General features: G+C 39.9%; 1 protein-coding gene across 1 annotated transcript in view; it reads left to right on the forward strand.

The window, feature by feature from the left end:
* unc13ba (unc-13 homolog Ba (C. elegans)) overlaps positions 1-14,606 on the forward strand; it is a 200,716-nt gene that overhangs the window by 11,484 nt on the left and 174,626 nt on the right. The window contains exon 2 of the mRNA XM_085295557.1: positions 2,842-2,871. Coding sequence (XP_085151683.1) covers positions 2,842-2,871 — 30 coding nt within the window. The remainder of the gene's footprint in view (positions 1-2,841; positions 2,872-14,606) is intronic.

The following is a 14,606-nucleotide window of genomic DNA, read 5'->3' on the forward strand; positions in this document are numbered from 1 at the left end:
TGTCATGATAAGGCTCTTTTTGATTTTAATTTGAATGAGCTGCTGATCCGGTTTTATCGACTTGAATCGAAACAATGTTGCGCTGTGCATTACCTCGGACTCAGGTGTAACACCTGACAGCTGCCATCTGTTGTCACACAGTTACAAATATGAGCTGTGTTGTTTTAATGTTGGTTTTAATGCTTCTCCGTTAGGAGCTGTGATTCTGAAAGGTGGCTCACTGGCAAACAGAGCCAACTTTACACTGAATATTTTGTAAAGTAAATTCAGAACATGTGAGCTAAAGTTTCAGAACACTTTTTACATTTATATAAAGCAGTGGCGCTACCCTTGAGTCACCTGTTTCACATTTATTTATTTTTGAATGAGACTAAATCACATCTTCTCTCACAGTGTTGGGTCATTCATACAGGTAGCGTCAGAGCCCAGTTGGCACTTGACCAACGAGGCCACTGTGAGCCTCTGCCGAGCTGGCACGACTGACACACAAAGCAAGCTGTGCTGACAGCCTAAGATAAATGACCTGTTAACAGTCTCTCTCTCTCTCTCTCTCTCTGTTTTTCTTATCACATCTCTCACTCTGACTGTGATTGAATGAGCATATTGATCTTCCTCAGTGAGAACATGTGTCTAAACTGGATTTAAATAACTGAATTAGCCCTAAAAAGGCAATAAGCTTTCATACTGCTGCATAGTCAAATGACTGCAACAGATTTAAGGGAGGCCTGATTGAACTGCAGATCAATATCGGGGACTTTCAAGCCTGAAGCCAAGAACATGTTGGCATTTCAAGACTCTCTTGTGAATTTCAAGGCATTCTGGGTCTCAGTACATTTAAAATCTCAGCTCTGTTTTTTTTTTAAATTTAAAAAAAAAGCACTCAATAACATTTTATATTTATATAAAATATTATTGAGTGCTTTTTTTCTAGACAAATAACCCCTTTTTCTCTAAATGCTAGCTTATAATAGCAGTTTCTCAAATTTTTGTCATGCTGCTCTTTAGAGACTAATAATATTTAGTCCTCAGAATAAATACATTGATTGCAACACCATCAGGAACACAAGGTTTAGTTTTCACATAGTTCCTGTTGTGCAAACAAAAGTCGCTGCTTGATGCTTTGCTCAGCAAAAGTTTAAAATGCAACATTACAGTAAAGCCAACAAAACGCACAAAAATGTGTATACAGATGACATGTGTCAAACTCAAGGCTCTTTATACATTTTAATAAGGCCTGTGTATCACTTTAGGTTCTTAAATGTATCAACTGAGCTGGGAAACTGAGTAGAGCATAAAGAGAGCCCCATTCTGCTCGATTATTCTGTTTGAATCCACATAGTAGCAAAGACACGGAGTCATAGATGAAGAACGGTTGCTTCAGAAAGCTGGACTGAGAGGAGAAATGTAACTGCAGCATCATGTTTCCTTGAAAGTGAGCGAGCTGTAGTCATATTCAGGTTTGCATGTTGCTGTAAAACTGTAATCAGAATACATTATTTTGCTTGGCTAAATGTTGTAAACCCCTCAGTCGTAAATGGCTGAGGAATATTGACATCAGCCCGCTGATCAGGCGGGTGGGGGCGTGGCCAACGAAGTTTGTGAACGCCATCGGCACACATTTGGGATTGTCGTGCCAACAGGTGCAGCTTGAACTAGTAACACAGTTGCTTTATTCCACCAATTACTGCGGCGCTAGTGTAGCTAATAGGATTACTGATTAGCAAAGAAGTAACTAAACATGTAACAGAAACAGAAACATGTCTCATAAACTCACATTTTATTCATGATAGAATGTAGAAAACCAATCAAATGGTTAAACTGAGAAAATGTACCATTTTAGGAAAAGTATTAGTCTATTCTGGATTTGATGACAGCAATACTTTTCAGAAGTTGTGACAGGGTGATGTTTACCACTGCGTAGCATGCACTCGTTCTTTTTTTTAACAACAGTCCAAAAACATCTGGGAACAGAGCAGCTGTTGGATTTTTGAGAAAGCAATGTTTTCCCATTCTTGTTTGGTAGAAGATGGATTTGTCTGTTTGTTTTGCGTGCAGTATTATGCGTGCAGTACCAGGACGGAAATAATAACCAAAACCTTCTTAAAAGCAAAATTCTACAGGGAGGAAGGGTTGTATCAGGAAGTGCATCAGGAATAAACTCTCTTCCAACTCAAACATGCAGATTTATCCACTGTGGAAATAAGAAAGCACCCAAAGTACCATCAGCCGTTCATCAAGGTGGAAGCTATGGCTTATAGTAAATTATGTGAAGTCACTGAAAAGATTCCAGTAGGATGTATGCAGTGAGAAATGTGTCCCATATCCTTCCACCCACAAGATAAACTATGAACTGTTTCTTATCACGGATGTGTGATCTCTATGAACGGTTCCAGTGTTTGGCTGGGTTAACTTATTCTAGGTTAATATTTATGGATTTAGCAGATTGTGTCAGTGTCTTTTCACAACTCATTTCCTCGCTGATTGTTGATTCACACAGTCCATTCTTCCTGCAGCTATTGCAACAGTGCCAATACTGTTTCAACCACAATAATATACATCAAATATAAAAACTGTATTTGTTTCCTACAGTCATACAACACATTGAACTGTTATTTAATAGGCTTGGGGTTAATTTTATGAAATTTTATTGCACAATTTTATTTTTGAAGTACATCAACAATCAGGAATAAGAGTGTAGAGGGGTTAGAACATTGTTCAGTCCCTCAAAAATTAAATTCCATTGAAATATCTAAGAGTATATAATCCTGATGAGTCACAGAATCCTCTTCATCCTCTTCATCACATTGGGACTAATAGGTTTTTTCTCTCTTCTTCTTTCAGTAAAGAAAGCCAAACTCCACGGGCCCCCAGGTAAGAGCGTATTATTTTGGCTCTTTCTCTGCTGCGCTTTTTTTGTATATGCTATTTGTATTTCTACATTATTTCACATTAAGTCACTTCAGTGATCTCCAAAACCTGATACAGACATATTGACTCTGCAGTGTCTGTGTCCAAGATACAGAGAACTTGATCATCCAGGAACAACGGTATCCACTCATCACACTTTTTGTTTTGTCTTAGCGATAAAAAAAAGAAAAGAAATATAAACAGTTTTCTTTAAGTTTTGACAGAGTCCTCTTTTTAAGACCTTGACCTTTTTCTCACAGCCTGAGGTTTTGCACCAGTGTTAGAAGTCTTCAGTTTGTAGGCATGCTAAGACTTTAATCATGCACAGCTGAGGCTGGCGGTGCTCTCATTAGTTTTGAAGATATTTAATAAGCAAAAATTGAATATTTTGAGCAGATGTTTGAAAAACAGTAAGAGGTTTCCTAATGTTTAAAAGTCCTCCAGTGACCTTGAATGTCTGACAGCATCAGAAATCATGCTCATAGCTCAGTACAACAGATAGAAAGTTTGGCCTTGATGATTTTTGCACCCTTTAAACCTTTAAACTGCCTCTGAGCGGGGTGACCTGGACACCGGAGGGGACATGGGGGCGTTGGTGTCCTGCCATAGACGGCTGGAGGCCTCATCTCTGCTAACTGGAGTCACTGAACTTTAATATGTTTATCCTGTTGGTGCCATTTGGAGCAACTTTAATGGAAATTTCTGACTAATATTGTAGCTTGTTGTTCATAAAGTTAATATTTTGGTTTTCATTAGTGAAATGTATTTTATTAGGCAAATATGTATATGACACACTTTTTTTGGATGCAGTTTGCTAACCTAGCTTACTAGTGTTAGCTGATAGTACTCCATATAAAGTCTTTTATCCACATGAAGTCACTTCTGGCACCAAAAAAACAATAAAGAGGCGAAAGTCTCTTCTTAAATGTTTATCCAGTCTATAACACAGCTAACACAGAGAAACAGACAACCATTCACACCTACAGCCAATTTAGCCAATGTGACGTGTAAGTCTTTAGACTCAGGGAGGAAGTCAGAGTACCGGCTAGTGGATTTAAACCCAGATGGTTGCTGTGAGGCAACAGTGGAGTTCAGTTGCCTATGGGCAATTTAGAACTGCCAGTAACCGATCCCCACTAACTGCATGTCTTTGGACTGTGGGAGGACGTCAGAGTACCCGGAGAGAACCCATGCAAACTCCCCACAGAAAGGCCCCGGCCAGGTGGTGGATCAAACCCGGGGTCATGTACTTAAGTTGAATTAAAATGTGGAAATAAAAGTTTGTCAGTCCAAAAAAAGGGTACATTTTGATCTGCTAAGCAGATGTTAGTCTGCACTTGTCCCTTTGCAAACATGTTGCAAAACGCTTGTTTGAATCTCTCTGTGGCTGCACACAGACGTGTCACAAAGCTGAAAAACCATTTTTCAAACGGTTCCTTTTCACACATGAAGCATCAACGATTCAGCAGCCAGTCAAGAGTGGGACTCCGTCTTCCCGCACATTTTTGTTCTTTGTTTTTTAAACAGTTTTGCTGGCTGCAGCTGTTTGTCCTTCCATCTTCTCTCCAGGCGATGATGACGGTAGAACAACAGCAAAGAGTGGGAGATTGAGAAATCAAGCTGGAGGACGGGAGAAGGAAATCAATAGATCATCACAGACAAAGGGCCACCTGCTAGCCTGAAATGACTACGTGTCATCCCGGCATAAAGGAGACGATGGAGACAAATCTCTCAGTTTCTTTAGTAGACAGAGACAGACTCCATACACGAGCGATTTGTCACTGGCTGCCTTTGGCCTCTGATTGACGAGCAATTTCTCAGAGCAGGAGGGCGAGATTTGAATCCAGGGTGCATGAAACGGGACATGGGTGGTTGTGTCGGTGGCGCCTGTGGTGTCCTGTAGTTCCTCTGAACTACCTGCAGTAGGACACTGTAAACACATTAGTTCACAAAATGTCTTTTTTTCCTATCTCGGCCTGCTTACACAGGGTCTGTTGTTCTCTTGTTTTTCACTGTTATACATTAGTGTCTGATGCACACTGGAATTACTGGAGCTCTCTGTTCGTAATTTTCTCATTGGAATGACCTGAAATAACACACCTACTTCTCCTCCCAGCTGTAACACCCAGTCACGTCAGTGAAAGAGAATAAGCGCAGGACGGCTTTCTGTCGGGCGACATGAGTTTGTCCCACTCTAATGCCCCAGTTTTAAAAACATGATCTGATTTTATCTTAATAGTAGAAGCAATAGATTGTTTGCCTGGGGGGAGCTGGCTGCTGTCCCAGGGCCCTCCTGAAATCTCATGGGTGGATGACCTCTGAGGGATGTTAGCTGATTTGTGTCACTTTATTAGTTTAGAAGATGTAACTTTTATCTTGTTTTTAGGCTCTGGAGACATTAATCTCAGCTATACAGCACCCAGCAAGCATTGGGTTTCGGTGCAAATATTAAAATATTATTAATAGTGATTTTTGTTTTCATCCAGAGCCATAAGCAGGTCAGTTGTTTGGTTGTCGCTGAGCAAGAATACCAGCCCAGTCTCAGAGTCCAATTTAAATGCATAAGCTGAACACCATTTTTAAAGGTTCACAAGCAGCAGTTGATTTGTAAACATAACCAGGAAGTTAAAAAAAACAAACAAACAAAAAGTAAAAATTAAAAAAATTACCAAATCAAAACAAGAAGAAATAAAGTTCACAGAGCTGAGCTGTCCCCAGAAAAACCACAAACACTGCAGTCACCTAGCTGACAAACCTCCAACATATTTGTAGTTCTTTTATTTTTTTTATGTTCTGTACTTTAAGAACCATTATCTCTACACATACAGTTTAGCTGCGACACATGAAAATACTTGTGCATAACTGTAGTATTATTTGAGCATATTGCTCCAGCTCTGGCCTCCTTACACTGGCTTCCAATTCAATTTAGGATCTATTTTAAAATCCTTTTACTGGTTTTTAAATCCTTAAATGGTCTGGCACCTGTATATTTGTCCGATCTGCTGAAGCCCTGTGTCCCCCCTCGCTAACAGCTGTTGCTCTCAGTCCCTAAATCACGTTTGAAACTTAGAGGAGACCGAGCGTTCTCTATTGTGGCCCCGAAGCTTTGGAGTGATCTTCCTCTGCCTATTAGACAATCTACATCAGTGCTGGTTTTTAAATCCAGACTAAAAAGTCATTTTTATTTGCTGGCCTTTGACTCAGTGGGTAACTGACACTATTATTTTATTGTTATTTATTTACTGTATTTATTATTCTTATTGTATTTTTATATGTTTTCATTGTATTTTTTATGTTTCTGCTGTACAGCACTTTGTTCGGCCATGTTTTGTTTGTGCTATATAAATAAACTATGGTATGGTGTTATGGAGTCAGAGGCCACTTAAGATGTTCACATGGACCATTCCACGGCTCATTAAATTGAATGCTTCCCTTTTAAATAATGTCAGAATTTCAAACATCTGCTATGACAGCAGATTTTTAGTATTTTGAGGTCCCAAGCACAGGTAGTTGAAATGACTACCTGTGCTTGGGACCTGAGGGGCCGGACACTACTTACTGTCTGGGTTAGAGGTTTGGGATGTAAGAGTAATGCTCATGACTGCAGAAAATCTGACTGAGAAAACGACTGTGTCAGTTTAATAGTAAATCAAATGGTTTCCTGCATCTTTAAAAAAAAAAGTTAATTGTCCATCTTACCTGTTTTTAGTTTTACGTTTCAGCTGAAGTTGAGTCAGTTAAAATATTTAGGCGTTGCTTGTTAAAAGAAATCATTTTCCCTCAAAACAAGAGACTATTTTTCAGTTTTGTTTAAACACAAACTCGTCTCAAGCCATGTTCTTTTCCATATCTGACAGCTTGCTCATTAGCAGAAGTGGCTATATAGCTGTGATGGTCCACTGCTGCCTTGTAACTGCAGAGGAAACCCTCACCCTAATGAGTCAATAGTGCTGGTGTAATGAGGCAGGCCTGTCTCTGCACAGCCTGAACCTGTTGTCTGACTTATTGCAGCTCCTCCCAGTTAACAGTTTATTCATAAACTGCGTAGCTGCCCCAGAGGACAGTATTATTCCCTATTAGAAAAAGAAATCTAGGTTCAATACAGTAAGGCTCTACAGAGTCGGTTAAACAAACAGGCATGGAAAGTTTTTCTACTGGAGGGCAGACGAACTCCAGAACAAGCTGATGCACAGAAAAGAGTCTGCTTAGGAAGAACAAGGAGACGACTCAGACTTCACTGTCATTTCCTGGTCTTGACCAATATTCTTCAGGCTTTCTGAAGGTCTGCCCTAGTTTCTCTTTGGGCATTGGCTGCTTTTTCACTCATTTTCAGTCCAGTCTTTGTACCTGACCATTTTCAGAGAAATATTGTATGTGTGTTTTTTTTATTTTTTTGTCCTTTGTTGTAAGCCTGTTAACACTGACTTATCAGTTATTCAAGCATTACTAACTCAACCACCTAACTTGATGAAATCCTTGTTCCTAGCAGAAGCATTCATGTCCAAAGAAATAAGAAAAAATCCAAGACCTGACACTGACTTAGAGATGCAGCTGGTCGATCCATCCACTGCTCACTGCAGCATCATCAGAAATGGTCTCAAAAAGCTATTCTAAAGAAAGAGAAAAGGCTGAGTATGCTAAACTACACAAGAACTGGACTGAAAATCAGTGACAACAGGTCTGATGGACAGAATAATGTGACATTTTTGGTTCAAATCATAGTCAGTATGTCTTGATACATGCTCAGTCATCCAGGTTGTGACAATTTGCGTTTCTCCCGCTGAAAACGCAATGTCCAGATGAACAGAATCAACCTTTTGGCATAGTCAGTACGTATAGAGGAGGTCAGGAGAAAACCACAGTCATCTATAACAGCATCCCCAACCTTTTTTGCAACACCGGTTTAATGTCAGACAATATTTTCACAGACCGGCCGTTAAGGTGTCACGCATAAATAAAACAAAATAAAATGACATGACCAAGACAAAAACTGTGGTTTTTGTAAATATAATAATAAACGCAAATTCGCTGTGTAATTGTGTAACTTTATTAGCAGCGTCCTCCTGAAAATTGTGACATCCTCCTCTCTGCCCCTTAATGCTCTGTGGTTGCTATGGTAACATGTAAATAAGACACACAACTACAAAGAACAGGGAAACAGAGTTAACAATAAAACTCCTGAAAGCCATAAATTTCACACCCGAGCCTCAACTCTCGTGATCCGGTACCAAACGACTCGTGGACTGGTGCCGGTCCGTGGCACGGAGCTTGGGGGCCGCTGATCTATAAGACGGTGGCTGCTCGATCTGCTTTTCAGCCAGCGGTGTTGGGATCTGGTCAAAGTTGATTCTTGCTTGGAGTGCGAGAGGTCTCCGATCCAAATCCCAGATGAGCCCACAGTTTTGTTACGCTTGGCCTAATACAGTTAGTGCAACAGCGACATCCACTTTCCCCAAAATTTTCTTCACCGGTGTCTCAGAAAATACTTTTTAAATTTAAATTAATAGCAAAGAATTTTAAATATATTATATATATTAAATGTAATTAGCTGAAACAAAATGCTGCTGATTGTGTTTGTTATGGAAGAATTTATTCTTTTTTTTTTGTCACCACCGTAAGCTGTCCTCATCGACCAACAGCTCTTCTCTGTTTGAGCTCCCCATCACTCTGCCACATTCTCCAGCCTTCTCCAGCCCCGCCACCTCCCCTGACACCCATAATAGAGTATTCATTACTGTAGACTGCCTAGTAAATGTCATCTTGCCTGGCTGTGCTCTACACATCCATGTATAACTGAATATAACTTATTTATTTTCATAAGTCATCGCTGCTTAATTATAAATGACGCTGGCTGCCCCCTGAGAGAGTCCCGCTGCATGCTGGGATTTGTCTTTAGCAAGGAGCTGCTGACAAGAGGAAGGTGTTTGTTTGTTTTTTTTTCACTGCAACCATTTATGGAGATGTGCTTAATGTCTTTCAGATATTTGTTATGATGCCCATATTTTGCATGACAACCGTGGAGGTGTCATAGGAAATAGATGCCACACTTTTACATTTTTACTATAATGTGTTTTAGGTTATTTTTGTTGTTGTGCTTTTCTTTCATTCACTGCCTATCCAGTTGTTTGTTTTCCTCGTTTTTTTTCCCTTTACCCTTGGTAGCTGTCAGTAAATTGGGCTGCCTTCAGCCCTGCCAGTCACCTTGTTCCCTTAATCACAGACCTGGCAACTGTCTTAAAGGAATGATGGATTATTCCCAATGTAACCCTTTCCCTCCTGCCCCCTTTCACTCTAGAGCTGTGCTTGGTGAAGAGAAAGCACTGTACATAGACAGTGGACGTCATTTTAGTTTTATTTTATTTCATAAATGGACAGGTATTATTTATAGATGGAGAAATCTATTGCACCTAAACCTGATGAACGCACGCACGTGCGCGCACACAAAGAACAGTGATTTATGAATGGCAAACTCTCTTTTGTTCCACTACAGTATGACAGAAAAATCACTTTCAGCCATTTCATAATCGCACGGCTCAACATAGAAGAGCCACCTCGACGGGACAACACTTAGCTGCACATCTACATCTAAAGGTCAAAGGTCACTCTTTCGAGGATGCCAATATTCACATTTTGGGCAGAGAAGACATGGTTTGAAAGAGGCTACCTATGTCCACTGTGAACGACAGTCTTTGGACACTGGGTGTGGCTCATGACACCAACTGCAACCTACAGTACAATGCAACTGGAGCCCCCACTCACACCCTGTGTCAGGTGAGCTCAGTGGGTGACATAATTGTGTGGGGCAAGGCCTCACAATGGTTTCACCCAAAACCTCTGCCGATAATGACCCACACGCTTTTGCACACCTTGGCCCATGTGGTGAGGTGCATGATCATTAGTGGGTCACAACCCCCTTAAGGGACAACTTCCACTAAGTCTCCTCCACAGAAGAAGCTTTTTGGATGAGAGTGGAAATGTGTTCAATAAACCTAAAGAAGTCCAGTCGATTTTTTCTTTCCAAGCTCATCCTCCTTAGCTCGTGCAAAATGTTTTTAAATGACTTTGCAAAAAATGTAAAAGTAAATGGTTAAAAAAACGTTTTGTCAGACGTCTAAGTCCCACACTCTTCATTATGCATGATGCATTTGTTTTTATTCACGTTGTACCTTTTAGTTGCTAGGCACTAAGAACAACTTGCTTAGGGTTAAGTCATGTTTGGGAATGACAGCAGCGTAACATTGATGCCATAACCCGGTCTGTTAATGCACTGTCTCTAAAGGGCACTATATGCATAAATGAGAAATGCCAGTGACTTTTGAAAATGGCATTATGTGACACACCAGTAACTGGAACGATCTTAAAACCATTCCCAGAATACTTTGATAAATATGTTGTGTTGTATTTGTGTTCATTCTAGCATAAAATCATACGTTAAAAATCTGGCAGAAATGGAAAACCTAAGAAAATACGCAGAGAGAAATCTTTAAAGTGACCGGATATGGAGACCTGCACTGGTACAGGGTAGAGCCAAAGGGCTTATTCATCAGGGTAGTTAACTAAAATATTGCCATGTTTATGGCGCTTGTTTGAGGCTTTGTATCAGTCATACATTTATTTATTTATTTATTTTTAAATCTTTGGGTGTTCAGTGTTGGAGTTACACTATTTCGGATTTAGCACCACAAACTAAAAATATATCTATCCATCCATTTTCTTCCACTCATCCTGGCCGGGTCGCGGGGGCAGCAGCCTAAGCAGAGAAGCCCAAACCTCCCTCTACCCAGCCACCTCCTCCAGCTTGTCGAGAGACATAATCTCTCCAGCGTCTCCTGGGTCTTCTTCAGGCCTCTCCCAGTGGGACATGCCTGGAACACCTCACCCAAGAGGCGCCCAGGAGGCATCCTTGTCAGATGCCTCAACCAACTCAACTGGCTCCTTTTCCATGTCGAGGATAATTTTATTTATTTTTATATAACCTTTATTTATACAGGTAGCCCCATTGAGACCCAATGTCTCATTTACAAGTGAGACCTGTTTCAGACAAGCATATTTTAAAAAGCGGCTCTACTCTGAGCACCTCCCAGACGGCTGAGCTCCTCAACCCATCTCCAAGGGAGAGACTAGCAACCCTTCGGAGAAAGCTAATTTCTGCTGCTTGTATGTTTGATTTCATTCTTTCAGTCACTACCCACAGCTCGTGACCGTAGGTGAGGGTGGGGACGTAGATTCCCGTTTACTCTCAGCTCCGTTTTCCCTATGACAGACCAGTACACTGCAGCCACAGCACAAATCTGTTGATCTCCCACTCCCCTCAGTCGTGAACAAGACCCCGAAATACTTAAACTTCGACACTCGTCCCTGACCCGGAGTGGACACGCCACCCTTTTCCGGCTGAGGATATATAATTTATTATAATGCCAAATACCTGTAAAGATCTAAACTCCATTAACATATTTTTCAGTTGTATATTTTCAGAACGTGGCTAATGAAGTGTCATATTTTTAAATGATTTTTTATTTAGCCTTTATTCCACATGGCAGTAGAGAGTAGCACTGGACCCGATGTACAAGAAATGGCTCCTGCAGACATTTGAAACCCTCGACGAGTCCAGTTGATGTCTTACCTACTTCCTTAATGTTTTTGACACCTTTGGGTCCACTGTGGTCACCTTGATAAACGGTTCCCTGCGATCTGGCTCTGTCCGCAGGTACTTTAAACATTGAGTTATTCAACATCTGCTGAAAAAGCCTAACCTGGATCCAACACTACAGACAAGCTAGAGACCCACCGGGTTTTAGAAAGTTAGACTCCACAGAAACAGCTCTCCTTAAAGTCACAAATGACCTTTTGATGGGCGCGAACAGGCCGGGGACAGGGGCTCAGGCCTTGTTCTATTGGACCTTAGCTCAGCCTTTGATAGCATTGATTATCAGATATTAATCCACTGCTTAAATCTTTTAGTAGGGATATGTGGATCTGTCCTCATTTATGGCTGATTGAACACTTTTGGTTTCAGTGGGAAACTTTCGGTCAGATGGAGCTGAAATTTCATGCGGTGTCCCACAAGGATCTGTTTTAAGCCCCTTGTATTTTTCATTGTATAATCTGCCTTTAGGCCTTCTCATTAGTTGTTTCAAAATTATTTCCTACCATCTGTATGCAGACGATATCCCAAAGTACATCTCCTTTAAACCTTGTGAATTGGACAACTTCCAATCCACTTCCAATGGACTGTCTTAAGGAAATTAATGGTTGGATGACAAACAATTTTCTGCAGCTGAACGCAGAGTAGACTGGGTGTTTAATTCTTGTTCCAGAGAGTATCATGCCCCAAATCAGGCAACATCTGGGTCCTTTCTCATCCTTGGTAAAGAGTCTTGGATTAATTCTTGAGCAATCTCTGTTTTTTGATGCTCAAGTCTGTGACCCGTTCTTGCTTTTTTCATTTAAGAAATATTGCCAAACTTAGGACTATTGTCTCCAAAGGTGAACTGGGGATGCTTGTTTGTGCCTTCATCTCCTCCCGATTAGATTATTGTGATGCACTCTTTTCCTGTCTGTCAAGGCTTCTTTAAATCACCTTCAAGCGGTCCAAAATGCCACAGCAAGGCTTTTAACCCACAGTCATAAATTCTCTCATATCACTCCCTTGTTAAAGTCCATGCACTGGCTTCCGGTTGGGTACAGATATCAGTTTAAAATCCTCCTCACACGAGGACAGGCCCCCACTTATATCATTGAGCTTCTGCAGTATGCTATGGATTCTTTTTAAAAATGAACCACATCAACCTTTGTTAGATGGAAAATTGCTGTCTATTTCTACATTACACTACTAACCACTTTATTTCTATAAGCAGGTTTTAAACAGCTGGCCAATGATGTCTTTTCACAAAGAATATGTAGTTTTCAGGTATTCACAGCCCTTATGGCATCTAAAGGTCACCTAGCAGGAAAGGTCACTTTCCTGTACTGCATGGCTGTTTGACCGGCCCATATTTCACATATAAAGACATTTTTGAAACGCCTTTTCAAACTCACACACACCCCTAAAAATAACCAAGGCATGGCGTGGACTGATGTGATCTAGAATTTAGGATTTAGCTATATTTTACAAACTTGGGCACAGATTCAAATGAAACCTGGATATTGGAACCGAGCAATGGCTGTAATGTATTCATTCATGCAGATTAATGAGCTCATCGCTTACCTCATCTTCACCCCAGAAACACTAATGCTGCTCTTCAAAAGAGAGTAATTGTAAGATGGAGAACGCAGAAGTATACAAGGACACACACACACACACACACACACACACACACACACACACACACACACACACTATAACACTGAGTGGATTCTCTTGTGTGTAGAGTGGCTACTTGAGGCAGGTAATCAAGCAGGGATTAGGTGGCTGGATGCTCAGACCTCCTCCGTTATTGCCGAATATGCAGACACACTTTGGTTTTGTGTGTGTGTTTAAACATCAAATCACATTTTATGTATTTATTTATACCATTTATGCAGTAAATTGATTAAATAATTTCAGTTTAGTAAAAGAGCAGATTAGTGGGTTAAAATGACAAAGAAGATAATCTAAGAAATGCAAATTTCAAATTAAGTGCTTTTAAATTTTCCACCAGAGTATCACGTGCAGTTATTTTCTGTTCTCAGGATTGTGTCATTCATCACTGCCTTCCAAACCATTAAAAGGCTATAAAGTTTTGTTTTTGAAGTACATTTAGGCCCATAAAATCAAGAATTTGAAAACAATAAGGAACATATTTGGTGCGGGTTAAACGCTCTTATAGTCAGGATGGCCTTTAGTGACAACTGAATTAACTTCTTGGGCAAAATTTGTTGATTTGATTAAACCAACATAGCTCAAAATGTAAGGCGTAATTTCCCTTCTCAAGTACTGATTGCTGGGAAATCACACTGAGCTCTCAGCACCCATGAATCTGCAAAATAACCCTAGTAACCATATTTCATTACAGTTTTGTAAGTTCATTAAATACCTTTCTAATTGCAATTTCTTTTGTTGAGCAGAAAATAGATTTTAAAGGAGAATGCAGTTTATTTGCATGGCAATGTAGATTGTAGGAGTTCTATTTATTTTATAAATACTGACATAATTGATTATGCTATTGATACTTTAGAATAACCAAATGTAACTTTGATGTGACTGAATATGATTTGCGTTACATCTGAGTGCATGACTTGGACTAGTTTTATAAAAGGAAACAAAATAAATTCCGTTTTGCTTGATTAATAAATATAATGTCTGGTTTACCTTCTGAAATGGCGTTTTCTTGTCACAGCTTCTCTCCTGCTCAATTATCATACAACAGAGTGCAGTTTTTAAAGCTATTTCTACTTGTTCATTTCTCTTCACCATCTCCTGGTTTTTTCAGTTTGATCAAATATTCAAGATTTAGAAGGTTTTTTTTAACATTTTTGCTGCATATTTCCTCAAATGACTACACTACTGAATACTATTATTAATAGTAATTATTCTGTTTTGTCATACAGTATCCAATTAAAGCCCATTAAAAATGTAAATGTGTGTAAAGTTCAACTCACACCATTATTTATGTGTTTTGATTATTTTTCACACGTTGCTTTAAGTGTCAGTTGCTGTTTTGTTAGGTTAAGGAAACAAAACTACTTGGTAAAGTTTAAGAAACGATCGGGGTTTGAGT

Source organism: Mchenga conophoros, linkage group LG12, assembly GCF_057382185.1.
Source record: "Mchenga conophoros isolate Kocher_MC1m ecotype Shallow Benthic linkage group LG12, M_conophoros_male_GT1.1, whole genome shotgun sequence".
In the NCBI taxonomy this organism is placed as follows: Eukaryota; Metazoa; Chordata; class Actinopteri; order Cichliformes; family Cichlidae; genus Mchenga; species Mchenga conophoros.